Consider the following 17,560-nt stretch of genomic DNA (forward strand, 5'->3'; position numbering starts at 1 on the left):
TTCCATCATGGTTGCTCTATCTCTCCCTCCTAACCCCATTCTCCTGCCTTCTCCCCATAATCCCTGACACCCGTACTAATTAAGAATCTATCTTTGCTTTAAAAATATCCATTGACTTGTCCTTCACAGCCTTCTGTGGCAATGAATTCCACAGATTCACCACCCTCCAACTAAATTCCTTTTCATCGCCTTCTTAAAGGAACTTCCTTTAATTCTGAGGCCATCACTTCTAGACTCTCCCACATCCACTAAATCCAAGCCTTTCATTATGTTTCAATGAGGTCCCCCCTGGTGTAAGCTACAGCAGCATTCACCGATGTCACCCAAGATGACACTGCGTTCAAGGATCAATCAGACCTTGGTCATTCCCTTCTCTCTCCCGCCGGGTAGAAGAATCAAAAGCTTGAAAGAACATACCACCATATTCAGGAACAACTACCCCGCTGTTATCAAATTACTGAACAGCCCTCTCATAAGCCAGTGTGTAGTCATGATCTTCCAGCCTACCTCATTGCAGCTCTTGCACTTTTCTTTATCTGCACTTTCTCTGTACCTTTAATTCTATAATAACACTGTAACACTATATTCTGGTAATTTTTCTCTTTGCATGATATGTTCTACTTGTGTTTGACTTGATTGTACTCATGTAATACCATGATTTGCTTGGATAGCACACAAACAACATTTTTCACTGTATCTCAATACACATAACAGTAATGACCCAATTCTGACCAATTCTTGTAATATCAATCTCAAAGTGTTAAACATGATCATTGGAGTGCAAACAATTTCTCAATTAATTATTTCTCCATTCGCTGAACATACCTTTTGCTCTTTCTGCATCTTCTTCATTTTTCCTCACTGCAGAGAGGTGACAGAGCATTTAGCTGCATGAACTGCATATTATAAAATCAATTGAAACGTCGATATGTACTGAAAGTTGTTACTAAACTGCAACAGGTTTACGTAAAGTTACGTAAAAACATTGTTCTCATATCTGCCAACATTTCTGCTGGCAGCACATACTCCTTCAAATTTCCCCCTCTCACCTTAAAGCTATGCCCTCTAGAATTTTACATCTCCACTCTGGCAAAACATGATCATAGTTAGGTCACCGTAAGTGCTGTGAGAAGTTCTAGTCATAACATTATAGGAAGGATGTGAGCCTACAGAAGAGATTTACAAGGTGTTACCAGGACTGGGCAATTGCAGCCATGTGGAATGATTGGATAAGTCTGGGTGTTCTTTGGAGTAGATGATGCAGGGTGAAGATTTAATTGAAGTCAATCAAACTATGAGGGAGGAATAATATGAGGAATAGTTGAATTTTATTTCTTTTCCGGCGGAGGTATCAGAAAGCACAAAGGCAAAAACCAAAATACTGGAGGAACTCAGCAGGTCAGGCAGCATCTGTGGAAGGATGATTGGCTAGGATTAGTGGAAAATAGGATGCAGGTGTTTAGCATTTGTTAGAGTGAGCTAATTGGTTGCAGTTTCCTTTATTTAGTAGATACTGGCAGCAAAGGTGGTGAGAGTAGGTATGTCAATGGTTCAGCCTGCCTGAGGTGTCTTGGGCCCCAACTCAATGAAACACCAGTGAAGGGAGGTGCCCACTTGATAACCCCAATTATATACTTGCTATATCATTAGCTTTTTTAAGAGCTAATTAACGTGTAGGTAGCTGTTTCTTGCATTTGGAGTTATTTATTGTCCTTAGCATAGGTTGATATATGCAGTTGGATAGTTAAATAATACTTTGGCTTTGGGCTTGGTTGAGCGCTTATGCTGGAGTTATAGCACAAGTACTTTGTGTTTTAATTGTAACCAGACCAAGTGTGAACCCGTTGGACCGTCATACAAGGCAATATTCCACCACTGACCCACAGCCCCCAACTGCGCAGGCACAGCTGACGGGTTCCCGTTGTGACGCCAGAGATCCCTGTTGTGACACGAGTCATGGCAACCCTCTCCCAACTGCACAGGCGCGGCTGGCAAGTGGGAGCCCGACTGCGACGTTTTTAAAGTTTAAAATGGCAATGACATAAAAAATAAGATCAATGTGAACGCACCGCGCTCTCTCTCGTCAGTCCCCTATTCTCCTCCTCCATTATCCTCTCTCTCCTCCGCCTCCACAAACCCTCCTCTGCTTCCTCCCCTCACCCCCTCTCTCCCCTCCTCCCACTGTCATTGTGACATCGATGACAGCTGACAGGCAGGGCAAGTGGAAAAGTGGTTTGAAAAGTGAATTTTGTAAAGTTTGAAATGTCAATAATTTGTAAAAATGTAACATTAATCCAAACTAAACTTTTTTCATTTATATCCCAAGACAATGGTGAGTAAGGTGGGACAAAAATTGTAGCACAATCGTGTACTGTTTTGGCAGGGTTTTGGGTTCTCACGCGCATGCATACAAACAAACAAACAAACAAGATGAGAGTTTTAGTAATATACTAGACCAAGTGCAGAATGGTGTGATCCCCCAACCCAATATTCCACCATGCACCCGTCTCCTCCATTGGAACTGAGCCCGTTCCCAAATGTAAGATTGCAGCCCTCCCCTGCCTGCTGCAGCAGTGAAAAGTTCAGTGTTCCTCTCTTGCAACTTTGTTTCGAAGTGTGTTGGAAGCTGACATGTAAATGGAGAAGCCTGTTTATTTTCGAAATACTTGGGGGTGGGGGGGGGGGGAGAAGGATTTGATTAAAAACATGTACTTGAACACGACGAAATGAAATGAGGAGCGGATACTTAGAAAGAAAAGCGAAATCTCTACCGAAATGGAAAATATCTCGGAGATTGAGCGTCTGGATTGGGCGTGGCAATGAATCAAAGGAAGAAATGCAGCCGGACGGCAGGCGGACTGATTTGAGTTTTATATATAGATATAGATATAGATAGATATAGATAGATAGATACCAGACCCAAGTGGGACCCGTTGGGCCCCTTTTCCCCAGACACAATAATCCACCACTCACACATTCCCCCAACGCAACCCGTTTCCACAACTCACCCGTTGTCCCAACGTAAACTGTTCCCCAATGCAATACCACCCATAGCTCCCAACTGTGCAGGGGCTGCTCATTTTGCCTTATTCACACTCCCTCATTTTAAACTTTAAAAACAATTCAGTGTACTGTGACTTTAAGAAAAATGCATTTGCACCTGCTAGAGTTAGGAGGGCTACAATCAAGCATATGTAAATGAGATCCCATTGTGATTGGACGTCTGTGAGATGCCATTGTGACATCATCACTGGAAGCTGCCAGAAACATCTCAAAGCAGTCACAGTTATTTCTGCTCCAAGTTGGGGGTTTTTTTAAACTTTAATCATCAATAACTTGTTAATTATAGCATCAAATCTGAAGGGAATTTAAACTTTAAAAAAAATACAGTGACTTTAAGAAAAATGCATTTGCACCTGCTAGAGCAAGGAGAGCTACAATCCCATTGTGATGTAATTGTCAGCATATGTAAATGAGATCCCATTGTGATTGGATGACTGTGAGATGCCGTTGTGACATCATCATTGGAAGCTGCCAGAAAAATCTCAAAACAGAGTCAGTTATTCTTCTCAAAGTTGTTTTTTTAAACTGTAAATTTCAATAACATGAAATATAGTATCAAATCTGAATGGAACCTGATTATGGTGTGGATGAGAAAAATATGAGTTAGATTCTGTAAAAATTGCAGTGCTACCGCATAGCATTTTGGCAGAGATACAAAAACACATATGGACACATACACACGCAAACACACACATTCAAGATGAGACTTTTAATAGTATATAGATACTAGACCAAGTGGGACATGTTGTGTCCATGTCACACAGGAGGGCTGATCTCCAAACTCAATATTCCACCATTCATCCATCGCCCCCAACTGTGCAGGCGTGGCTGATGGGTTCCTGTTGCGATGCCAGAGATCCCCGTTGTGACGCAAGTCACGGCAATCCTCCCCAACTGCATCTCACCATCCCTCTTCCTACCCTTATCCTCCTCTATTCCCCCTCATCCTCCAACACTCCCTCCCCTCTTCTTCACCCTGTCTTTTCTCTCCCCTCCTCCCCTCCCACCCTCCCTCACCTCTCCCTCCCTCCTTTTGCCTACCCTCAGTCACTCCCTCCATAACCCCACTCCCCTCCCTACACCCATCATCTTCATGTATCTCCCTGCTCCCCCACTAAACACAATGTTTAAAAAACATTTCTCCTCCTCCCCTCCCCCATTCCCTCCCTCTCTCAATGTAACAAATCTCTCATTGCACTGGGTGGAACACTGTTGACGGGCAGTTTATTTAAATGAGATCCCAGTGTGACTTCATACGCTGCTGGCTGCCAGTGGAACATTGCTGAGGGGCAGTTTATGTAAATGAGATCCCATTGTGACGTCATTGGTGCTATCTGCCACTGCAACTTCAAGTCATGTTTCTCAAAGTGGGGTATTGTAAAGTTAAAAATGTAAATAACTTGTAAAATATAACATCAATCTGAACAAAACTTGATAAAACACACCACAAGACAATTGGGACAAGGTGGTTCAAAAATTGGAGCACTATTGTGTACCATTTTGGCGTAGTTCCAGGAGCACCTATGCACGCACGCACGCACAATCACAAACAAGATGAGAGTTTTAGTGGTATATACAAGACCAAGTGGAACCCATTGGGTCCCTGTAACATGGGAGGCCTCGTCCCCCAACGCAACCCGTTACCCCAACCCAATATTCCACCACCCATAGCCCCTAACTGCTCAGGGGCGGCTCATTTCCCCATATCCCCCAGCACTCCCTCCCCCCCTCTTCACCCTTCCCCTTTTTAAACTTTAAAAACATTGACTTTTCACTTTAAAAAATCCAATTGCATTTGCTGCCAGGATTCAGTGTCCTGTGATTTACAACATTGTAATGGGCATGGCCAGCATGTCGACAGTTTGTGTAAATGACATCCCATTGTGACGTCATCGCTGCTAACTGCCACTGCAGCTTCTCAAACTGGATTTTGTAAAGTTAAAAATGTGACTTGTACTGTTTTGGCGTGATTTTAGGATCACATATGCAGGCAGGCAGGCACACACACACACACACACATGCACACACTCACACTCACACACAGAGGAAGAATCACACACATAGAAACAAATAAGATGAGAGTTTTAGGAATATACTTGAGGAAGTGGAATATACTTGACCAAGTGGGACCCGTTGGGTCCCTGTCACACGGGAGGCCTGGTTCCCCAACGCAACCCGTTCCCCCAACACAATATCCACTGCTATATTCCACCACTCACCCAGAGCTCCCAACTGCGCAGGGGCGGCTCATTTCCCTTTATCCCCACCACTCCCACCCCCTCCTCTTCAGCTCCCAATTGCACTTGCTGCCAGGACTTTTAAAAATAATCCAATTGCACTTCCCCTGCCTCCCGCAGCACTACTTCCCCCTCCTGTTCAGCCTCCCTGTTTTTAAACTTTAAAAACTTGCTGGTATGACTGCAACATTATTGCTGGGATTTGGATCCCATTGTGACATCATAGCTGTAATTGCCAGTGCAGATGGAAGACATTTTTCTCAAAGTGGGATTTTGTAAAGTTAAAAATATGAATAACTTGTAAATATAACATCAATCTGAACGAAACTTGATACACCACACCACAGGACACTTGTGAGTAAGGTGGTCCAAAAATTATAGCACTACCGTATACCATTTTGGTGTAGTTCTGGGATCACATAGACAGACAGGCACACACACATGCATTGAAACAAAGAAGATGAGAGTTTTAGTAATATACTTGACCAAGTGCAGACTCCCCCAACGCAATATTCCAGCATTCACCCATTCCCCTAACGCAACCCGTTTCCCCAACACAACGCAGGGTGTGGGGGACAGGGGGTTCTGTGGGGGGGCTGTAGGGGGGAGGAGGTGTGTGGATGATGGGGGGGGGGGGGGGGGGGGGGGGGGGGGGTTGTTTGGGTGTGGGGGGGGGGGTGGGGGGTGGGTGGAAGGGATAACTATGGCTTTGCAATTTTGGTCCTTCTCTTGCTCAGAGCACATTTCAGAACAATGTGCATGGACGTCTCTGAGCTGTTGTCAGGAGTGTGAAGTTGGAGAATGACCTTGAATAACTTTAGAAGCTGGTCTGTAAGTGGGATTGAATTCCTTTACCATGGTGTTGAGAGTTCGGCGTATTACTGAGCGAGGCTGCGGGCAGGCGTGGAACCGAGCGAGGCCGCGGGCAGGCGTGGACCTGAGCGAGGCCGCGGGCAGGCGTGGACCAGAGCAAGGCTGTGGGCGGGCCTGGACCAGAGCAAGGCTGTGGGCGAGTGTGGACCTGAGCGAGGCCGCTGAGCGGGCGTGTACCCAAGGTCCCAAATGTGGCCGTGGGCGAACGTGGATCTGAGGAACCGAGCGAGGCCGCGGGCGGGTGTGCGTGAAACGGGGCGCTGACCCGGTCCATGGTGCCCACCCACCTCATTGTGACGTCATCAGTCGAAGCTGGTTGAAGAACCTGTGTGTGAAAAACGGTTAAAAAGGCCGTTTTGTCTTTTTATTTAATTTTATTCACCAATAACTTGTGAAATATAGGATCAAATCTTGTGAACCTGATCACAATGTGGAGGGGGAAAATGTGTCACAATTTGTAAAAATTTAAGCGCTACCGCATAGCGTATTGGCGAAAATACTAACTCTCATACACACATGCACAAAAGATGAGACTTTTACAGGTATAGAGAGCGGTAGGTAAGTAGGTAGGTGTAAATAAATGGACAGATGGCATTTTGGGTCAGGACCATCTTCAGACTCAACGCAAGAATTTACAGATGCTGGAATCTTGAGCAAAATACAAAGCGCAGGAGGAACTCGGTGAGTAAAGTAGCATCCATGGAAGGAATGGATAGGCAACATTTCAGGTGGGATCCTTCTTCAGGCAACAGACACTGGGAATTGATTTGAACCAAAAATGTCAGGGTAAGATCTGTTCATTTATTGTCATCTCAGAGTAATGGCAAGTAGCAGATGTTCAGATGGACTTTGTAGCCTGAAAGGGGTGTTAAATTGTTGTCATCAATTAGAAGTTTGGATCTTCCAAAGGGAAGCTAGTTTTCTCAACTTAAAGATATTTTGGCAATATGAAATATCACTTAGTCTTTTGAAAGTAAAAGCTGTAACAATATCACAAGCCCCATGTTGATGTTTTTATTGTCCTCAGGTGAGCTGGTGTGCTTTACAAAATTCTACCCATACAATGTGACAATTTGGTAGAGTAACAAGACTTTATGCTTTCTAAAGTCATATGTTATTGGCAAATACTCTCATTCAATATCTATCTATCTCTATCTATCTCTCTATCTATCTCTCTATCTCTCTATCTCTCTATCTATCTATCTATCCTATTAATAAAACTCTCACCTTGACCACTTCCGGTATGCATTGTAATTAAATTTGCACATAAACGCTACCTTACATCGCTAGGATTATTTGCCATCTTACTCACCGTTTTCCTCTGCTCCAAGCCACCAAGTTTTTTTCCGATTGGTGAAATATGAGAAATGTTATGAAGGTTTAAAAAATTGTGAGAACAACAGATTGGTCTTCTCGCCTGTCAGTCACCATGAAGGTAACGCCCCTTCCAGCATCTGCTGGAGAATAAAACCCCGGAGGCGGGGCTGAGTAAACAAGCCGTGCTGATTGAGTCCGCAAGAGTGGAGTCAGGAAAGGCACTATGTGGAGTCCGGTAAGCCGCTGTGTGGAGTTGGGAAGTGCTGTCGTGGCTGGTGGCCGCTGAGTGGAGTCCCTCCCCATTTCCACCCCCACACCTCCCTTCCCCCTCCCCTCCCCCCTCACACACACACACCCCCCTTTCCCCCTCCAAGTTCCTCCCCCTTTCCCCATGCCCCCACACCACCCCCCCCCCCCCTTCCTCAAACCCCCACACACCACCCCTACCCCCCCACCCCCACCCCACCCTACCTACCCCCAACACCACAACACCCCACCCACACCACCCCTACCCCCAACACCACAACACCCCACCCACACCACCCCTACCCCCCACACCACCCCTACCCCCCACCACCCCCCACATGCCTGCCTGTGCATGTCTGTCTGCGTATGTGATTCCGGCACTACACCAAAACGGTACATGATAGCGCTTAAACTCTTGCACCACCTTACTCACAATTGTCCTGTGGTGATTTGTGTCAAGTTTCATTCAGATTGATGTTATATTTTACAACTTATTAAATTTTTTAGCTTTGACAAAATCCCACTTTGAGAAGGATTTCTTCAAATCTGCACTGGCAGCTCCCAACTGTGACGTCACAATGGGATTGTAGCCCTACCCGCTACATTGTTGCTATCCCAGGACACCGAGTCCTTGCCAGAAAATGTCCTTCAGGGGAAGAATCTGCTAGTGTAACCCAGCATATATGTGATTGCAAAGCCTTTTAATTGCTCTTTAAATTGAAAGTTTAATGATTAGATTTGGATAACAAAAGATGGCCTTGTCTGCGGCACCTACATCGCATTAAGGAATTAAAAATGATAGTGCAATTGCATTTTTTTTAAAGTTTAAAATGAGGGAGGGTGAAAAAATGAACCAACCTCATTGGGGACTATGGGTGAGTAGTGGAATATTGCATTAGGGGAACGGGTTGCGTTGGGGGACCAGGACCCCCGTGGGGGCTATGGGTGAGTGGTCGAATATTACGTTAGAAATGAGCCGACCGGCACAGTTGGGGGCTATGGGTAAGTGGTGCAATATTGCATTGGGGAACGGGTTATGTTGGGGGAAGAGGTGAGTGGTCGAATATTGCTTTTGGGGAACTGGTTGCATTGGGGGACCAGGGCTCCCATGTGACAGGGACCCAACGGGTCCCACTTGGTCTAGTATATTACTAAAAATCTCACCTTGCTTGTATGTGTGCGTGAGGAGTGTGATCCTGAAATTACACCAAAAGCGTAACTTGAAATAAAACGATAGCACTACAATTTGCGGCCCAACTTACTCACCATTCTCCTGTGGTGTGCTGTATCGTTTTGTTCAGATTGATGGTATATTTTACAAATTATTCTCATTTTAAACTTCACAAAAACCACTTTGAAAAAATCACTTCCACTTGCACTGCCTGTTAGCAGCATATGACGTTACATAGAAACATAGAAAATTGGTGCAGGAGGAGGCCATTCGGCATTTCAAGCCGGCACGGCCATTCATTGTGATCATGGCTGATCGTCCCCTATCAATAACCCGTGCCTGCCTTCTCCCCATATTCTTTGACTCCACTAGCCCCTAGAGCTCTATCTAACTCTCTCTTAAATCCATCCAGTGACTTGGCAGGGAATTCCATAAATTCACAACTCTCTGGGTGAAAAGGTTTTTTTCTCACCTCAGTTTTAAATGACCTCCCCTTTATTCTAAGACTGTGGCCCCTGGTTCTGGACTCGCCCAACATTGGGAACGTTTTTCCTGCATCTAGCTTGTCCAGTCCTTTTATAATTTTATATGTTTCTATAAGAATCCCCCTCATCCTTCTAAACTCCAGTGAATACAAGCCTAGTCTTTTCAATCTTTCCTCATATGACAGTCCCGCCATCCCAGGGATCAATCTCGTGAACCTACGCTGCACTGCCTCAATCACAAGGATGTCCTTCCTCAAATTAGGAGACCAAAACTGTACACAAAACTGTACAACAGATGTGGTCTCACCAGAGCCCTATACAATTGCAGAAAACCTCTTTACTCCTATACTGAAATCCTCTTGTTATGAAGGCCAACATTCCATTAGCTTTCTTCACTGCCTGCTGTACCTGCACGCCAACTTTCAGTGACTGGTGTACAAGGACGCCCAAGTCTCGCTGCACCTCCCCCTTACCTAACCTAACCCCATTGAGATAATAATCTGCCCCCTTAGTTTTGCCGTCAAAGTGGATAACCTCACATTTATCTATATTATACTGCATCTGCCACGCATCTGCCCACTCACCTAACCTGTCCAGGGCACCCTGCAACATCCTAACATTCTCTTCACAGTTCACACTGCCACCCAGCTTTGTGTCATCCGCAAGCTTGCTAGTGTTGCTCCTAATTCCCTCTTCCAAATCATTAATATATATGGTAAACAGTTGCAGCCCCAACACCGAGTCTTGCGGCACTCCACTCGCCACTGCCTGCCATTCTGAAAAGGACCCGTTCACTCCTACTCTTTGCTTCCGGTCTGCCATGTCAACATCCTACCCCCAATACCATGTGCTCTAATTTTAGTTACAAATGGATCCCAAATCTCATTTACATTAAAAATTGCTCCTTTAAAAAAAATTCAGTTTTATTCAAATTCTTCCGTTTTCATTTACAATGGGATCCCAATACATTTACATTAAAAATTGTGATTTAAAGAAAACCTGATTTTTAATCAAATTCTTCGGGGGCGGTTACAGTTACGAAAAAAATAGCAATTTTCATTGTGAGGGGGTGGGATAGGGGGGAGATTTCATTTGAAAAACAATTGTGACTTTCATTGTGTAGGGATAGGGAGGAGGTTTCCAATTAAGGGGTTGGACAGGCTAGATGCAGGAAGATTATTCCAGATGTTGGGGAAGTCCAGAACTAGGGGTCACAGTTTAAGGATAAAGGGGAAATCTTTTAGGACCGATATGAGAAAACCATTTTTTACACAGAGAGTGGTGAATCTGTGGAATTCTCTGCCACAGAAGGTAGTTGAGGCCAGTTCATTGGCTATATTTAAGAGGGAGTTAGATGTGGCCCTTGTGGCTAAAGGGATCAGGGGGTATAGAGAGAAGGCAGGTACAGGGTACTGAGTTGGATGATCAGCCATGATCATATTGAATGGCGGTGCAGGCTCGAAGGGCCGAATGGCCTACTCCTGCATCTATTGTCTATATTTCTGTTTCTATTTACATAAAAATCACGGGGAAAAACTCCCTTTTTTTTTTAAATCGCGATTTTCATTGACTGAGGGTAGGGGAAAGAGGGAGGGAGAGATGAGGGAGGCAGTGGGGGAGGGGAAGAGGGGAAGGAAGAGTGAGGGTGAAGAGTAGGGGGAGGAGTTCTGCAGGATGAGGGGGGATGGAGAAGGATAGGGGTAGGAGGAGGGATGGCAAGGTAATTGCGTTGGGGGAACCAGGCCTCCCATGTGACAGGGACCCAATGGGTCCCACTTGGTCTAGTCTCATATAAATATATAACTTCCTGAGTTACAGAAGACAGTGACCATATTAAGCAATATGGCAGCATCAATGGAGAAGAAAATTGTTAAAATTTAATTCAATGATCTTTCATGAGAACAGATAATAAAATCATTAATTTGAAAGACCAACTTCGTTTCCCTCTTCATAGATGCTGTCCACCTGCTGGACATTTCAATCATTTTCATTTTTTCCGTCAGACTTCTAAGCACTCGAATATTTGTCATTTATTTTGTAGAATTTAAAACCTTGCTTCCAAATAAGACGTACCGTTTCGCATTACTCTCTGTTCTTCCAGTTGAAAGAATTCTGTTGATGGAATTGGTCAGTCAGTATCAAAAAATATGCCATGTTATAAATTATAAATAGAAATACATTGCAATTGGTACATTCATGAGGCTTAGGTTTTTGATATCATAAGTTGGTGTAAACTACAACAGTATTCATCTATTTCATCCGAAAATACACTGCATTCAAGGACCACTCACACCCAATCATTCCCTCTTCTCCCTTCTTCCATCAGGTACAGAAGCTTGACAGCACCAGCCACCAGAATCAGGAACAGCTTTTTTCCCACTGTCATCAGACTGATGACCAGTTGCCTCATAAGATAAGGGTGTAGTTCCTATCTCCCAATCTATTTTATTGCGGCCCTTGCACTGTTTAGTAATCTTCACTTTGTAACTGCAATGCCATAATATGTTATTACTATATTCTGCACTCTTTGCATTACCTGTTGCACTTGTGTATGGTTTGATTGTACTCGTGTAGAGTATGATTTGACTGGATAGCGCACAAACAAAATTGTTCACTGTATGTCGATACACGTGGCAATAATAGATCAGTACCAATTTCAAGTGAGGTCATGAATATCTTGTACAACTGTAACATAACATCCCAACTCTTCTACTCAGTGCCCTGACTGATGAAGGCCAGTGCACCACTTTGACCATCTAAAATGCCATTTTTAGAACACTTTATACTTGTACTCCTAGATCCCTCTGTTCCACTACCCCTTGGCCCTACCATCCACTGACTGATTTGACTTCCCAAAATGGAACACCTCACACTTATCTGAATTAAACTGCATTTGCCATTCCTCTGCCCACTTGTTCAGCTGATCAAAATCCCACTGAAATTTTTGATAACCATCTTCAACTTCTACGATATCACCTATTTTACTGTCACCTACAAACTTACCAATCATGCCTTGTGCATTCTCATCCAAATTGTTGATATACAGCAATGAGGTCAGCACCGACACCTGTGGCACTCCACTAACCATGGACCTCTAGTCTGAATAACAACTTGCCACCATCACCCTCTGCTTCCTACCATCAAACTAGTTACAATAAGTCTGATGTCCTAAATATTTATTTTAGGAACACCAAATGATGCACACACGACTATTTGTTTGGTTTGGTTCAGAGAGCCAGAGATTTATAAAGATGTCCCTTGTGTTACAATACAGCATTCTGGTCTCAGTTACAGTGCAAGGGTCAGCAAACTAACCCAGTGATTATTTATATATATACACTTCAATAATTTTTTTAAATCCAATTCCCCAAAATAGTTTACAGCACTATTTACATTGGCTGCTCTTGCATTCAATTACACTTTGGAAAACTTGCCTTTCTCGAAGTCCTCAGCCACCTTCATTTCTGCATGAATAAAATAAAACAAAAAATAACTGACATATCTGAATCTACCATAAGAAAAATTCCATATCAATAAATCATTGCTTAGAGATGAACTATCCTATATTGTACAGGAAAGAACTGCAGATGCTGGTTTAAATCGAAGATAGACACAAAATGCTGGAGTAACTCAGCAGGACCAATATGGGGTGCAAGTTGAATCAAGAGTTATAAATGGCATGTCATAAAGGTAATGCTGTGGTTGTTATGCGAGATTTCAACATGCAGGTAGACTGGGAAAATCAGGTCGGTACTGGACCCCAAGAAAGGGAGTTTGTGGAGTGCCTCCGTGATGGATTCTTTAAGCAGCTTGTACTGGAGCCAACCAGGTAGAAGGCAATTCTAGATTTAGTGTTGTGTAATGAACCGGATTTGATAAGGGAACTCGAGGTTAATGAGCCATTAGGAGGTAGTGACCATAACATGGTCAGGTTTAATCTACAATTTGAGAGGGAGAAGGGTAAATAGGAGGTGTCAGTGTTACAGTTGAACAAAGTGGACTATGGAGCCATGAGGGAGGAACTGGCCAAAGTTGACTGGAAAGATACCCTAGCAGGGATGACAGTGGAACAACAATGGCAGGTATTTCTGGGAATAATACAGAAGGTGCAGGATCAGTTCATTCCAAAGAGGAAGAAAGATTCCAAGAGGAGTAAGGGGCGACCGTGGCTGACAAGGGAAGTCAGGGACAGTATAAAATTAAAAGAGAAGAAGTACGACGTAGCAAAGATGAGCGGGAAGCCAGAGGATTGGGTAACGTTTAAAGAGCAACAGAAGATAATTAAAAAGGCAATACGTGGAGAAAAGATGAGATACGAAGGTAAGCGAGCCAAGAATATAAAGGAGGATAGTCAAATTTCTTTAGGTATGTGAAGAGGAAAATATTAGTTACGACCAAAGTTGGACCTATTAATACAGAAACAGGTGAATTTATTATGGGGAACAAGGAAATCACAGACGAGTTGAACAGGTACTTTGGATCCGTCTGCACTAAGGAGGACACAAACAATCTCCCTGATGTACTAGTGGCCAGAGGATCTGGGGTGACAGAGGAACTGAAGGAAATCCACATTAAGCAGGAAATGGTGTTGGATAGACTGATGGAACTGAAGGCTGATAAATCATCAGGGCCTGATGGTTTGCATCCCAGGGTACTTAAGGAAGTAGCTCTAGAAATCATGGATGCATTGGTGATCATTTTTCAATGTTCTATAGATTCAGGATCAGTTCCTGTGGATTGGAGGGTAGCTAATGTTATCCCACATTTTAAGAAAGGCGGGAGGGAGAAAACAGGGAATTATAGACCAGTTAGCCTGACATCAGTGGTGGGATAGATGCTTGAATCAATTATGAAAGATGAAATAGCGGCACATTTGGATAGCAGTAACAGGATCGGTCCAAGTCAGCAGAAAATCATGCTTGACTAGTCTTCTGGAATTTTTTGAGGATGTAACTAGGAAAATGGACAAGGGAGAGCCAGTGGATGTAGTGTACCTGGACTTTCAGAATGCATTTGATAAATTCCCACATAGGAGATTAGTGGGCAAAATTAGGGCACATGGTATTGGCGGTAGAGTGCTGACATGGATAGAAAATTGGTTGGCAGACAGGTAACAAAGAGTAGGGATTAACGGGTCCCTTTCAGAATGTCAGGCAGTGACTAGTGGAGTACCGCAAGGCTCAATGCTGGGACTGCAGCTATTTACAATATACGTCAATTATTTAGATGAAGGGATTCAAAGTAACTATAGCAAATTTTCAGATGACACAAAGCTGGGCGGCAGTGTGGACTGTGAGGAGGATGCTATGAGAATGCAGGGTGACTTGGACAGGTTGGGTCAGTGGGCAGATGCATGGCAGATGAATTTTAATGTGGATAAATGTGAGGTTATCCACTTTGGTTGCAAAAAAGGGAAGGCAGATTAATATATAAAATGGTGTCAAGTTGGGAAAAGGGGAAGTACAACGGGATCTGGGGGGTTCTTGTTCATCAGTCAATGAAAGTAAGCATGCAGGTATAGCAGGCAGTGAAGAGAGCGAATGGCATGTTGGCCTTCATAACAAGAGGAGTTGAGTAAAGGGGCAAAGAGGTTGTGCAGGGGCCTAGTGAGACTACACCAGAAGTATTGTGTGCAGTTTTGGTCTCCAAATTTGATAAAGAACATTCTTGCTATTGAGGGAGTGCAGCGTAGGTTCACAAGGTTAATTCCCGGGATGGCGGGACTGTCGTATGCTGAGAGAATGGAGCGGCTGGGCTTGTATACTCTGGAATTTAGAAGATGAGAGGGAATCTTATTGAAACATATAAGATTATTAAGTGTTTCGTCACGCTGGAGGCAGGAAACATGTTCCCAATGTTAGGTGTCCAGAACCAGGGACCACTTTTCAAGAATAAGGGGTAAGCCATTTAGAATGGAGATAAGGAAACACTTTTTCACACAGAGAGTTGTGAGTCTGTGTAAATCTCTGCCTCAGAGGGCGATGGAGGCCGGTTCTCTGGATACTTTCAAGAGAGATCTAGATATGGCTCTTAAAGATAGCGGAGTCAGGAGATATGAGGAGATGGCAGGAACGGGGTACTGATTGTGGATGATCAGCCATGATCACATTGAATGGCGGTACTAGCTCGGGATGGGGTGGTTTGGGTGACCAGGGATTTGCGGAGGGAACGGTCTCTGCGGAAAGCAGAAAGGGGTTAAGATGGGAAGATGTAGTCATTAGTGGGATCATGTTGGAAGTGGCTGGAGGATTATATGCTGTATGCGACGGCTGATGGTGTGGAAGGTGAGGACAAGGGGGACTCTGTCCTTGTTGCGAATGGGGGAAGGGGGACCAAGATTGGAGCTGCGGGAAATCGAGAAGACCCTAATGAGAGCCTCATCTATAATGGAAGAGGGGAACCCCCGTTTCCTAAAGAGTGAGGACACCTCCGATGATCTAGTATGGAAAACCTCATTCTGGGTACAGATGCGGCGCAGAGGGAGGAATTGGGAGTAGGGGATAAATATACCTTTGTCATTTGTTAATTTTAATAATGATAAATTTGCGACAGGACACCATGTTACCTAGCCCCCTACCCCAGTTGGAGAGAAAATTCAAGGAATTGCTACTCTTTTGGTGAAGACATGCCTTCTTGTCCAAGAGCTGAATTTTGAGCCCTGGCTATGTCAAGAGTGAAGAGCTGAGATAGTCAAGAGCGTTTAATTGTCACATGTACTGGCACTCGAACAATGAAATTCTTACTTGAAGTAGCATAGGCCTGTAAACACAATACACGTAGATAATTCATAATAAACAAAAATTCAATCAATTAATTAATAACTTCAATACAAGTGCAAAAATCACCAAAGCCATTGTGTGGTGCACAAGAGCCTGATTATTGTTATGGGGCTGTCCCACTGTACGAGCTAATTCAAGAGTTCTCCTGAGTTTCCCCGATTCGAACTCTGAAAATTACGGTAATGGCCGCTCGTGGGTACTCGGGGCTCTCGTGGACATTTTTCAACATGTTGAAAAATCTTCACGAGCTTACTGCATTTCCCGAGTACCTGCCGTTAGCGTTACGAGCCGCTAAGTGCTGTTAGCATTACGTCCCGAGCTCCGACGTGCCCGCTATGTACATACTACGCGCTTACCACGAGTTTGATTTTTTTTTTAACTCGGCAGAGCTCTTGAATTAGCTCGTACGGTGGGACAGCCCCTTTAGGAAGAAGCTGTTATCGAACCGGAGGTCACAGTTTTCAGGATCCTGTACCTACTTCCTGATGCCAAAAGTGAAATGAGGGCATGGCAACAGGGATGTGGGTCCTTGACGATATTGGCTGAACCAAGCCCTGATGCAGCCAGTCAATATGCTCTCTACCGTACACCTGTGGAACTTCGATAGAGTATTCAAGGACATACTGAATCTCCACAATCTTCCAAGGCAATGCTTCCTGTACATTCCCTTGATGGCTCCCCATCATCGAAGGGATCATTCCTGCATCAGCATTCAAACTCCAAATGCGGTTGGAAACAGGCACAAGAGGTCCCAACCTGAAGTGTCACCTATCCATATTCTCCACAGATGCTGCCGGACCTGCTGAGTCACTCCAGCACTTTATATCGATAGAAGAAGAATGGAGCTTTAGGAGGCGCAAGGAGTTTACAAGGTAAATTAATCATAGGGGATAAAAGACGGATGAACATACGACACTTCAGTTGTTATTGAAAGACTGGTCAGAAGTCTATGCATGGATAAAAGAGAGTGAATGGCAATAATAACTAAAGAAGCAATCACAATTCCTCCAACATTTACGCCACCTTCAACGGGATCCGACCACTAGCCACATTTTACCATCTCCACCCCTTTCCGCCTTCCGCAGAGATCATTCCCTCCCCAACTTCTTGGCTAACTCATCTCTTCCCACCCAAACCACCCGCTCTCCAGGTACCTTCCTCTGCAACCGCAGAAGATACAACACCTGTCCCTATACCTCCCTCCTCAACTCTGTCCAGGGACCCCGACAATCCTTTCAGGTCAGGCAGAGGTTCACTTGCACCTCCTCCAACCTCGTCTACTGTATCCGTTGTTCAAGATGTGGACTCTTACACATCGGCGACACCAAACGCACTGGGCGATCATTTTGGGGAACACCTTCGCTCAGCCCGCCTGAACCTGCCTGATCT

General features: G+C 44.4%; 1 protein-coding gene across 4 annotated transcripts in view; it reads right to left on the minus strand.

The window, feature by feature from the left end:
- The window catches only part of LOC129715916 (uncharacterized), a 114,055-nt gene that overhangs the window by 49,769 nt on the left and 46,726 nt on the right, over window positions 1-17,560 (minus strand). For all 4 annotated transcript variants that reach the window (XM_055665822.1, XM_055665814.1, XM_055665809.1 and 1 more), the window contains exons 18-20: window positions 12,827-12,856; window positions 11,466-11,504; window positions 826-861 (exon numbers count right to left, since the gene is read on the minus strand). In XM_055665822.1, the coding sequence (XP_055521797.1) occupies window positions 826-861; window positions 11,466-11,504; window positions 12,827-12,856 (105 nt within the window). The remainder of the gene's footprint in view (window positions 1-825; window positions 862-11,465; window positions 11,505-12,826; window positions 12,857-17,560) is intronic.

This window comes from Leucoraja erinacea, chromosome 2 (genome assembly GCF_028641065.1).
Source record: "Leucoraja erinacea ecotype New England chromosome 2, Leri_hhj_1, whole genome shotgun sequence".
NCBI classification, from domain to species: domain Eukaryota; kingdom Metazoa; phylum Chordata; class Chondrichthyes; order Rajiformes; family Rajidae; genus Leucoraja; species Leucoraja erinaceus.